We start from the raw sequence: 12,369 nt of genomic DNA on the forward strand, positions 1-12,369 counted from the left end.
ATGGACTTCCCTCTCAGGACTGCTTTCATTGTGCTTTCATATATGTTGGGTTGTTGTGTGTTCATTTTCACTTGTTTGCAGATAACTTCTGATTTATTCCTTGATCTAATTGTGAACCCATTAATTGTTTAATAACATGTTGTTTAGCCTTCATGTGTTTGAATGTTTTATTTTTTATTGAAGTTGGTTTCTAGTTTCATACCATTGTGGTCAGAGAAGATGCTTGATATAATTTCAATTTTCTTGAATTTATTAAGACTTATTTTGTGTCCTAACATGGAGTCTATCTTTAAGAATGTTCCATGTGCACTTGAAAAGAATGTATATTCTGCTGCTTTGGGAGGAAATGTTCTGTAAATATCAATTAAATTAATCCGATCCAGTGTGTTATTTAAGATTGTTGTTTCTTTGTTGATTTTTTTGTCTAGAACAGTGGTCGACAAACTGCGGCTCATGAGCCACATGCGGCTCTTTGGCCCCTTGAGTGTGGCTCTTCCACAAGATACCATGTGTGGGCGTGGCACGTACAGTGCGATTGAAACTTCGTGGCCCATGCGCAGAAGTTGGTTTTCAGCTCTCAAAAGAAATTTCAATCGTTGTACTGTTGATATTTTGCTCTGTTGAATAATGAGTTTGCCGACCACTGGTCTAGAAGATCTATTCATTGATATTAGTGGGATGTTAAAATCCCCTACAATGATTGTATTGCTATCGTTCTCTGCCTTAACGTCCACCAAGATTTTCTTTATATATTTAGGTGCTCCTATGTTGGGTTCATAGATGTTTTTGGGGGGTTCACATATGTTTCCAAAGGCATATACTCTTGTTGGATCGATACTTTTAGTATTTTATAGTGATCTTCTTTGTCTCTTGTTATGAAGTCTATTTTGTTGGATATAAGTATTGCTATTCCAGCTTTTTATGTTTGTTTGTTTTCATTTGCATGTAATATTTTTCCCATCCCTTCAGCTTGTGTGTACTTTTGTTCTGAAGTGGGCCTCTTATAGACAGCATATATATGGGTCATGTTGTCCTATCCACTCAGCCACCCTATGTCTTTTTAAAATATATATACAGCCGAAACCGGTTTGGCTCAGTGGATAGAGCATCGGCTTGCGGACTCAAGGGTCCCGGGTTCGATTCTGGTCAAGGGCATGTACCTTGGTTGCGGGCACATCCCCAGTAGGGGGTGTGCAAGAGGCAGCTGATCGATGTTTCTGTCTCATCGATGTTTCTAACTCTCTATCCCTCTCTCTTCCTCTCTGTAAAAAATCAATAAAATATAAAAAAAAATAAAATATATATACATTTTTTTATTTCAGAGAGGAAGGGAGAAAGAGAGATAGAGAGAGACATCAATGATAAGAGAGGATCATTGATCAACTGCCTTCTGCACGCCCCCTACTGGGAATCAAACCTGCAACCCAGGCATGTTCCTGGACCAGGAATCAAACCATGACCTCCTGGCTCGTAGGTCAACTCTCAAGCATTGAGCCACACCAGCTGGGCATATCCTATGTCTTTTTTTTTTTTTTTAATGTTTTTATTGATTTCAAGAGGAAGGAAGAGGGAGAGAGAGATAGAAACATTGATGAAAGATAAACATCCATCGGCTGCCTCCCACATACCTACTTGGGATGGAGCCCATAATCTGAGCATGTGCCCTGACTAGAAATGGAACTAGCAACTTCCTGGTGCATGGGATGATGCTCAATCAACTGAACCATGCCAGCCAGTCTACCCTATGTCATTTGGTGCAATTAATCCATTTTCATTTAAGGTTATTATTATTTTTAAATTAATTTCTTTATTGATTAAGGTATCACATATTTGTCCTCATCCCCCCATTCCCATCCCACACCCCTCCCCACCCATGCCCCCACCCACCTGTTGACCTTAACCACTGGTTAGGCTCATATGCATGCACACAAGTCCTTTGGTTGATCTCTCCCCTCTACCCCCACCCTCCCCTACCTTCCCTCTGAGGCCTGAAGGTCTGATCCATGCCTCCTTGTTTCTGGGTCTGTTCTTGTTCATCAGTCTATGTTGTTTATTATTTCCCCTAGATGAGTGAGATCATGTGCTATTAGAAATACACTTATAAGAACCGAAAATTAGACAAGCAATAATGGTTATGCTGACAGGCAAATGAATCAATCTGTAGTGAGTTTCTTTCTGGGCCAACAGTTCTTTTGAGACCCAATTTCAATGTCAAACAGTTCCTTATGTGTACACGTCAGCACTGACTTTTCAGTTCTGGATGGTGGACAAATGGTGGTAATGCAGGTCCGACTCTCTCTGGTTTGGTCCTGGGCAACCTGCAGTGACGCACAGCTGCTAACTGCTAGTATGGCAAGGCGACATCAGCGTCTTCCATCTCTGGACTGCTTCTCTTCTGTCTTCATGGCTGGAGTAGTCCTGTCGATTCCTCTTTGTTGCTAGAATCCACATGGTCTCGGAGTTGTAATGTTATTATTGATCATACTTATTTATTGCCATTTTATTCTTTTATCTACGTTCCCCTCTCTCTCTCATTCCCAAAACCCCCTTCATTCTTAAAGCAGGCACTCTAACATTTCTTGCAACACTGGTTTTGTGGTAATGAACTGTTAGCTCTTTTTGATGGTTTATTTTATAAAATTAAAAAGGCTTATGTCCAATGTCACTGAATGGGGAAACAGGTACTAAGTTAAACACAACAACAACTACAACAATAGAAGAGATTTTGAGAGAAAAAAAAGTGCATCAAATGCAAATTATTCTCATCTCTAATTGTTATACACAACTGGAAAGGCTAACAGCAATCTAGATGGCCACGCATGCTCAGAAACTCATTTCATCATGTTCTTTCCTGCTTCATCCAGACAGTTTCAATTTTGTCAAGACTCAAAGGTACAGTTTTAGAAAGACAATAAATGAGATAAATCTCAAAGTAAAGTAAGCAGCGCAAAGTAAGATAAACCTTACTGATCTAACTGACCATTTTCAAACAATAAACTCCACATGGTTCACAGCAAAGAAGTAAGTTTGGAAGTCAAATTTCCATCATGGTCCCAAGGTGGAGAATGAAACAATGGTTCTGATCTAATTGTACAGATAGCTGTTACATGGGACAGCTATCTTTCTTTCCAGATTATACACTTTAAGAGCTTTTCCTAAATAATCTCTCAGAGAGTTGATTTTAAGTGACGGCTAAAATATTAGCAGTTGATTTCAGATTCTTATTATACACTAGAGGCCCGGTGCATGAAAATGCACTGGAGCGGGGTTCCCTCAGCCCAACCTGCCCCCTCTCACAGTCTGGGAGCCCTCAGGGGTGGGAGGCGACCCGGTGATCAGGGAAGGCGATGCCCCCCATCACACCTCTGCTGCTGCCACTGCCGGCAGCACAAGCCTTGGCGGGCCCTGGGTGACTGGAGGGCAGAGGGGACTGGGGGACTCTGGAGGCAGCCATGCAGAGTGGCCGGACCCGCCTAGGCATGGGCCTGGCTGTGCCATACATCTGCTGCCCCAGTGGGGCTGAGGGGACTGGGCGCCACCATCTTGTGGCTGTGGGTGCTGCCATCTTTGAGGGCGTGGTAGTAAATTAGCATAGTCCCTCCTTATTGGCTGTGGGCACTGCCATCTTTGTGAGGGCGTGACAGTCAATTAGCTTATTCCCTCTTTATTAGATAGGCTTTTTCAAAGTCCATCTGTGTGCAGAAGCAAAATTATGAGTAGTGGCTCAAAGAGTTGATTTCCTGCCCCCAAGGGGTATCACAGGAATTGATGACTGAATGTAGTGCCAGGGTATATGCTCTGTGGTTTTTATAGAAAATACAATTGTTGGCACAGGAATCAGGAGGAGCATCCCAAAAGTCAGGACCACAGCTGCATAGTAGAGGTAAAGTAACACTATAGAGCTGCATTTTCTCTTGGATCTGGGCCCTTAACCTTTTGCACTAGGATGTCGAGTGTGACTCGACACGGTTAGCATTAGAATAAAGGAATCGAGAAAAAAGCAAGCGAGTGCAAAGGGTTAAAGCTTCTACATATCTTTGGTATTTCTTTTCTCTTTGTTCCTGTTTTTCTGTCCTCAAGTCATAGCTGCACTAACATCTCACTCATCTTCTCTCCTTAATAGAGTTCTTCATGAAAGTTCATTCTTAACATCCTCTGCTCTTCAGCATAGCATTGCTGCTCTTTCTCTTTAAAAAAAAAAATTTTTTTAAATTGATTTCAGAGAGGAAGGGAGAGGGAAATAAAAACATCAATGATGAGAGAGAATCACTGATCGGCTGCCTTCTACAAACCCCCGCACCCCCACTGGGGATGGAGCCCACAACTGGGGCATGTGCCTTGATCAGAATCAACCAGGGACCCTCAGTTCACAGGCCCATGCTCTATCCACTGAGCCAGACCAGCTAGGGCTTTTTCTTTTCTTAATTCTTGGTGACCTCCACCCACTGACAGTCTGTGCGTGGATCATTAGTTCCTGGGCACTGAAACCATCTTTCTGTCCAAACCAGCTGACGACCATAAATCTGATCTTGTGGGGCATTCTGTGCACTGGGGTGGTCAGGTTGGAAGTGCGCTGGCCTCATTGGCTGCAGGGCCTCCAGAACCCTCCATCCACTCTAGGCAGCGCCTTGCCTTAGGTGAAGCTCAGGTAGCGCTGCCTCTGCTTGCAGGCCGAACTCCTGACAACTAGACCTGGCCCAGCCCAGCCTCTAGGCCACTTGCCTTCAATTTTAAATGATAGCCTTGCCGGATAGAATAGCCTTGGTTGTAGTTCCTTGCTTTTCATCACTTTGAACATTTTATGCCAATGCCTTTTGGCCTGAAGTGTTTCTGTTGAGAAATCAGCTGACAGCCTGATGGTAGCTTCTTTGTAGTTACTAATTGCTTTTCTCTTTTTACTTATTTAAAAATACATTTTTATTGATTTCAGAGAGGAAGGGAGAGGGAGAGTGAGGTAGAAATATCAATGATGAGAGAGGGGCCTCCTGCATGCCCCCTACTGGGGACCGGGCCTACAATCCTGGCATGTGCCCTTGATTGGAATTGAACCGAATCCTTCAGTCCACAGGTGGATGCTCTATCCACTGAGCCAAACCATCTAGGGGTCTATAGCTACTTTTAAGATGCTCTCTTTGTCTTTAATCTTTGACATTTTAATTATGTGTCTTGGTGTGGGCCTCTTTGGATTATCTTTCTTTTTTATTAATTTCTCACCTGAGATGTTTTTATTGATTTTAGGGAGAGAGGAAGAGAGAGGTGGGGAGAGATAGATCAATGTGAGAGAGAAACATTGATCGGTTGCCTCCTGTGTTTGCCCTGACTGGGGATTAAACCTGCATCTAGGTATGTGCCCTGACTAGGAATTAAATCCACAATCCTTTGGTGTATGGAACAATGCTCCAACCATCTGAGGCACATGACCAAGGCTGGGTGCATCTTGATTGGGACTTCCTGAATATGTGTAACTTTTTCCTACCAGGTTAGTTTTTAGTCATTATTTTTTCAAACAGATTCTCTATCCCTTGCTCATCCTCTTCTCCTTCTGGTATCTCTATGATGCGGTTGTTGTTATGCCTGGTGTTGTATCAGAAGTCCCTTAAACTTTCCTCATTTTTAACTTTTTTTTCCTCACCTGAGGGTTTTTTCTCCTTTGCTTTTCAGAGAGAGTAGAAAGGAGAGAGGGAGGTGGGGAGAAAGAAAGAGAAAAAAAAAGAGAGAGAGAAACATTGATGTGAGAGAGACACATCTACTGGTTGCCTCCCATATGTGCCCTGACCAGGGGCAGGAGTAAAGCTATAACCCAGGTATGTTCCCTTGACTGGGAATCAAACCCACAACCCTTCAGTGCAGGGGTTGATGCCCTAACCACTTAGCAACACTGGCCAGGGAAGGCTTTCCTCATTTTTAAAAATTCTCATTTCTTTTTGATGCTCTGCTTGGGTGCTTATGATTATCTTGTCCTCTAAATTGCTGATTCAATCCTCTGCTTCATCTAACCTGCTGTTGATTCCTTCTAGTGTATTTTTCATTTCAGATAGTGTATTCTTCATTCCTGATTGGTTCTTTTTTATGGTTTCTTTTTTTTCTTCTATGTCCTTTTTAATGCTTCTTATCTCTTTGTTTAAGCTCTCACTGAGATCATCCATTCATCCCCTCAGGTTCTTCTTCTTTTTTCATGGAGATGTAACAATTTACTTCATGGAAATACATCTACACAAGTTATGCATACAGCACAGAACTATAAACAACAAGGTGCAGCAAACATTATTTATTTTCAGGTAGCCTGATGGATTATTGCAGATTTGAGAAATCAGCACACAGAACTCCTGGACAGAGCATTGCTTACAGGTGCTTTTATCTGTGTGGAGACAAAGGCTGAACTGTTTGTCCCAAGTTATCACTGTGAGAGCCCTCAGGTTATTGAACATTCTTATAACCATTGTTTTAAACTCTGTATCTGGTATTTTGGTTGCTTCCATGTCATTTAATTATTTTTCTGGGGATTTCTCTTATTCTTTTATTTGGGGTATATTTCTTTGTCTCCCCATTTGTTTCCTTTTTTTGTGTTTGTCTCTGTGTATTGGATAGGTCTTCTATGAATCCCAAGCTTGTTATGAGGGCTTTCTGATGTAGGTGCCTTATGGGTCTCAGGGGCAGAATCTTCTAGATTACCTGAAGTAGGTGCTCCAGAAATAATTCTTGTGTGGGTTATGTGCTCTCTCCTATTGTAGTTGAGTCGTGAATGCTGTTGGCCCATTCGTGGATAGAGTTAATACTCAAGCTGGCTGATTATAAGGATAGACCTCATTCACTCTGTATGAGTTGCTATTCAGGAGCTGCCCCTGAGGCAGAGCTGTTCCTAGCAGGGTATGGTGTTTGCTGAAGTAACCCTTTGGCAATGCCATTTGTGTGGCTAGTTGGGCCAAGCTATTGTGTGGTTTGAAGCCTACCAGTGGTTATGTTGGTGTGGGGGCCCCTTGGCCTGGGCTCTGGTGCAGGTCAATGTCAGATGTTGTGAATAATTGGCCTTGGGCTACCTGTCTGGAGCTACCATACTATTCATTGTTTCCTCTGTGTCTGCCAACAGTCCCTTCTGCCGGACTCGAGCTTGGCAGGGTGGTGTCACCAGCATTTGGAATGCCACGTTAGTGTACTCCCCAACTGGTGCTGTAAGAATAGGAGTGCCTGACCCTGAGAGATGGAGCCTGAGGGCAGTGTGGTATGTTGACTCAGGACCAGAACCTCAGTAGCCGACTTGCCAGAGCTCTTTCCAGAGCCACACCACCCAGATCCTCTTTTTATGGCTTCTGTTTGCCCTAAGTCACCTCCCCTCTAACAGAGCCACGGTTAAGTGCCCAAGAGTGAGCTCTTATGGGTTGGCCCCTTAGAAGAGCACCTAGGGTGCTAGCCGACTCCCTCCTCTTTCCAGCTGACAGAGTCCCTGTTGATCTTTGCTGCCAAATGTTATGCAGACTCCTCTTCCTGGCCCTACTGCTCTGGTTTGGGGTTCCTGGCATGGGGTTGAGACCCCACACTCCTCAGGAGGGACTTTTACAGCTGAGATATCCTCTGGCTTCTTAGCCACTGTACCTGAGTGCTGGGGCCAGCTCTCTCCATGTCTCTGCCCTTCTTACCAGTCTCTGTGTATCTTCCTCTCTATATACTTGGATGTAATACTCCTATTCAACTGTCCTTCAGTAGGTCATTCAGGTTGATTGCTTTATAATTTAGCTGTAAATCTGGTATGGTGCCAGGAGAAGGAGGTGTGTGTAGCTTCTACCTACTTTGCAGCCATTTTGGCTCGCCCCAGATATGGTTTCAAACCCAGTATTCTTTTCATTAGATCAGGCGTCCTCAAACTATGGCCCGCGGGCCACATGCGGGTGTTTTTGCCATTTTGTTTTTTTTACTTCAAAATAAGATATGTGCAGTGTGCATAGGAATTTGTTCATAGTTTTTTTTTAAACTATAGTCCGGCCCTCCAACGGTCTGAGGGACAGTGAACTGACCCCCTGTTTAAAAAGTTTGAGGACCCCTGCATTAGATCATAGCAATGCTAGGATGATGAAAGCAGAAAAAAAATTTAAGAAGGAAAATTTGAGATCCACAGTAAAGCTAGAATTAGTAGGATTTTGATTCAACAGCTTTGTAATCACTGTCACTGACATTCTAGGAAGAAAGGTGACAAAAGCTTATTGTCAAACTGAAAATTTATTAATATATTCCCCTTTCTTATTTTTATAGGAAATTAATTCGCAGCTGAATGACATATTGCAAAGTGTGCAACGGGTAATTCATCGCTACACTTTTGATGAGTCCATGCAGGCTGGAAAGAAAATCTCTCTTGCAGAATATAAGAAACGGAGACTAAATGTGCTGGAGAAAATAGCTTATTGTGCTAATTCTGCTGACATTAAAGAAAAGACTCTCATCCACATCCTGGCATGGTTGGAAGAATGGAGTAAGTTTTCAAAAGTGGTTTGAAGGAAAACCACAAAGTTGATGAAAAAGATAGAGAGCAGGATCTATAAGTAAATTTTGAAGGATTAGAAGTAGACTAAAGAAGAAAGGATAAGGAGCTGTCCTCTATTTCAGTAAGAATATATATATATATATATGGCGAAGCGACCATCCAACTACCCAACAGTCTGACTGGCCAGTAGCTATGACGCACACTGACTACCAAGGGGCAGATGCTCAACGCAGGAGCTGCAAAGCTGCAGTCACTTGGCAGTGGTGGTTCTTGGGTAACGCACCCCAGAACCAGAGAGGAGGGAGCCAGATTCCTCGCAATTCCTCTTGCACTCCGGGTCCCCTTGGGGGATGTCAGAGAGCCAGTTTCGGCCCAATCCCTGCAGGCTAGGCCAAGGGTCCCCACCTGCCAGAGGGACCCCGCTCACTCCACAGATGCCCTTTGAGCCGCGGCGCTGGGCCAGGTGCAGCCGGCCGGGGAGGGACCATGAGAGGTTGGCTCCAGGGCATGTCTGGCCTGTCTCGCCCAGTCCTGTCCCACCAGCCACCACCCAGGACCACCTGCATTAGCCCCTGCACCAGAGGGACTAATTAATTTCAATGTGCATGAATCCATGCACTGGGACACTAGTCAAATAATAAAAATACAGGCTTGCTCACTTAGTGCCAATAATTCTGGCCTCTTTGTTTTGCTTCAGGCATGCCAGCATGCTCCTGCCCAGTGTCTTTATGCTTACTTTTCCCTTGCCTAAACATTTTTTACTAGGTAGACACATGGCTCATTCTCTGCTTATATCTTACTTTAAAATGAGATGTTCTCTTTCCTCTGAAGCAGGGGCTAATGGTGTGACATGCTCTAATTGCCTGGCAGAGAGTCATTATTTTGGTCCAATGATGGGAAGTCCCCTCAGTTGGCAGGCAGTGTGGTGGTGAGGGGCATCCAAATTAAAGAGAATTATTTTCTAATACTATTTAATTTGGTTTGGCTCAGTGGAAAGGCATACGCCTGTGGACTAAAAGGTCCCAGATTCAATTCTGGTCAAGGGCACCTGGGTTGTGGGCTAGATCCCCAGTAGGGGGCCTGCAGGAGGCAGCTGATCAATGATTCTCTCTAATCATTGATGTTTCTCTCTCTCTCTCTCTACCTCTCTCTCCCTCTCCCTTCCTCTCTGAAATCAATAAAAATACTTTTTAAAAATACATTTTTTACTATCTTTCCTACAGTGACTTTTTTCTTATTCATAAAATAAATTATAATGAATTATACCTATAAAATCTTTACTTAAATCTAGAGTCTACTCAGCAGCCTTTATCTGTATTCATATACACTGAGTGGCCAGATTATTATGATCTCTGAACGCATAATAATCTGGCCATTCGGTGGATATCCTATATAATAAAAGGCTAATATGTGAGGCCTGTGTCCCACTTGGGGGAAGCCAAGTGTTGCTTTAAAAAATAAAATAAAATAAAATAAAATAAAAGGCTAATATGCAAATTGTTCCCTCGACCAGGAATTCAACCAGCAGGCAGGCTGGCCAACTGCCCATGTACCCTCCCCCTGGCCATGCTGGCCGGACCCCACCCATGCACGAATTCATGCACTGGGCCTCCAATATATATATATATATATATATATCCTATCTAATAAAAGAGTAATATGCAAATTGACATCACTCCAACACACAATATGGCTGCCCCCATGTGGTCAAAGATGGCTGCCCCCATCTTTGACCACATGGGGGCAGCCATCTTGTGTTGGACACAAGATGGCCAGCAGGGGAGGGCAGTTGGGAGGGACCTGGCCTGCAGGAGAGGGAAGTTGGGGGTGATCAAGCCTGCAGGGGAGGGAAGTTTGGTGTGACCAGGCCAGCAGAGGAGGGAAGTTGGGGGCAACTGGGCCTGCAGGGAAGGGCAGTTGGGGGGGACCCAGGCCTGCAGGGGAGAGCAGTTGGGGGGGACCAGGCCTTCAGGGAAGGGCAGTTAGGGGTGACCAGGCCTGCAGGGGAGGGCAGTTAAGGGCAATCAGGCTGGCAGGGGAGCAGTTAGGCATCAATCAGGCTGGCAGGGGAGTGGTTAGGGGCTGATCAGGCTGGCAGGCAGAAGTGGTTAGGGGCAATCAGGAAGGCAGGCAGACGAGCAGTTGGGAGCCAGCAGTCCTGGATTGTGAGAGGGATGTCCGACTGCCCATTTAGACCCGATCCTACCAGGATCAGGCCTAAACGGACAGTTGGACATCCCTCGAGGGGGTCCCAGATTGGAGAGGGTGCAGGCTGGGCTGAAGGACTCCCCCCCTCTCCCCCCATGCATGAATTTCATGCACCGGGCCTCTAGTATATATTCACATTGAGTGGCCAGATTTTTATGAGTTCAGAGATCATAATAATCTGGCCACTCAGTGTATATACCCAGTGTTAAACATAGTTATTTTGGGCATTTTAACTTTGCTTTACTTTAATAGAAAATAATGCTGCTATTAAACATCTTTGAAAATGGAAAATAAAATAAAATTAAGTGTTCTCTGACCATCCCCATTCTCTATCCCTTGTCCATTTCTCTTTACTCTTTTTTATTTTTGTCTATACCATTTCTTACCATCTGACATACTATATAATTAATGTTTTTATTTATTTTTTTGTTTGTCTCCTTTCACTAGAATATAAGTATTATAAAGTCAGGGAATTGGTTTTATTCAATGTTTTATCCATAAAATTTAGAAGAAAACTTGACAGAGAACATGTTGATTGAATGAAAGAATGAATAAACTACGAATACAAAAAAAGGAATTTAATTTGGTTGCAAGAAATCTCTTGTAACAGGGCTTATAAAAGAGTAGATTAACTTGCCAAAGGAGTTAATTGGGGCTTAGATCCCCAATATTAAAACACATGTTCACATTTTAGATACCTACTTCTCTGGAGTCTACACCAAATAGACATCTTTTAACATGATTCATATTTTTATATCCAAGACTAACTGTTCAAGCCTCTATTCTAAGTCTCTTCCTTTTTCATTTCCTCATAAGAAAAAGGTCTCAGAATAGCAATAAGTATGAGATACCTATATTCCAAAATACTACAATGTTCAATAGTCAATATTATAAGACCATATAGTTACAATTATTTATTTTTCTGAACAAAAGTAATTTTCTTTCTCTCGTTAAGATGCCATCTTGTCTGATATGACTGCAATTGATATTGATGAACACCACCACTGCGTAGCACAAATGGAGATTTTACCAGAAACGTTCAAAGCTATTGAGGGCAATGTCAGGACGTTGAGTGGAATTAGTGCCTCTTTGATCGAATACAAGAAGAAAGAAGAGGAAAAAAAAAGTAAGGATGGTTTAAGACATTGGATTTTACTTTTTCTAAAATTCAACTTTATTGAGGTATAATATAGATACCCTAATATTCACTCATTTGCCCTGGCCAGGTGGCTAAATTGGTTGGAGTGTTATCCCATACCCCAAAAGGTTGCCAGATTTGATTCCTGGTCAGGGCACATACCTAGGTTGTGGAATCCATCCCAGGGCACATATGGGAGGCAATAAATAAATGTTTCTCTCTCACATCAATGTTTCTCTCTCCCCCTTCCTCTCACTCTAAAAGCAATAAAAATACATCCTTAGGTGAGGATTTTTTTTTTTTAATTCACCCATTTAAAGTGTACAATTCAGCCGAAACCGGTTTGGCTCAGTGGATAGAGTGTCGGCCTGCGGACTCAAGGGTCCCGGGTTCGATACCGGTCAAGGCATGTACCTTGGTTGCGGGCACATCCCCAGTAGGGGGTGTGCAAGAGGCAGCTGATCGATGTTTCTGGCTCTCTATCCCTCTCTCTTCCTCTCTGTAAAAAATCAATAAAATATATTTAAAAAATAAATAAAGTGTACAATTC

General features: G+C 43.2%; 1 protein-coding gene across 1 annotated transcript in view; it reads left to right on the plus strand.

The window, feature by feature from the left end:
- The window catches only part of FAM186A (family with sequence similarity 186 member A), a 98,444-nt gene that overhangs the window by 30,180 nt on the left and 55,895 nt on the right, over positions 1-12,369 (plus strand). Inside the window, exons 2-3 of the mRNA XM_054718608.1 lie at positions 8,245-8,461; positions 11,637-11,807. Of these exons, the coding sequence (XP_054574583.1) occupies positions 8,245-8,461; positions 11,637-11,807 (388 nt within the window). The remainder of the gene's footprint in view (positions 1-8,244; positions 8,462-11,636; positions 11,808-12,369) is intronic.

Source organism: Eptesicus fuscus, chromosome 7 (genome assembly GCF_027574615.1).
Source record: "Eptesicus fuscus isolate TK198812 chromosome 7, DD_ASM_mEF_20220401, whole genome shotgun sequence".
Lineage (NCBI taxonomy): Eukaryota > Metazoa > Chordata > Mammalia > Chiroptera > Vespertilionidae > Eptesicus > Eptesicus fuscus.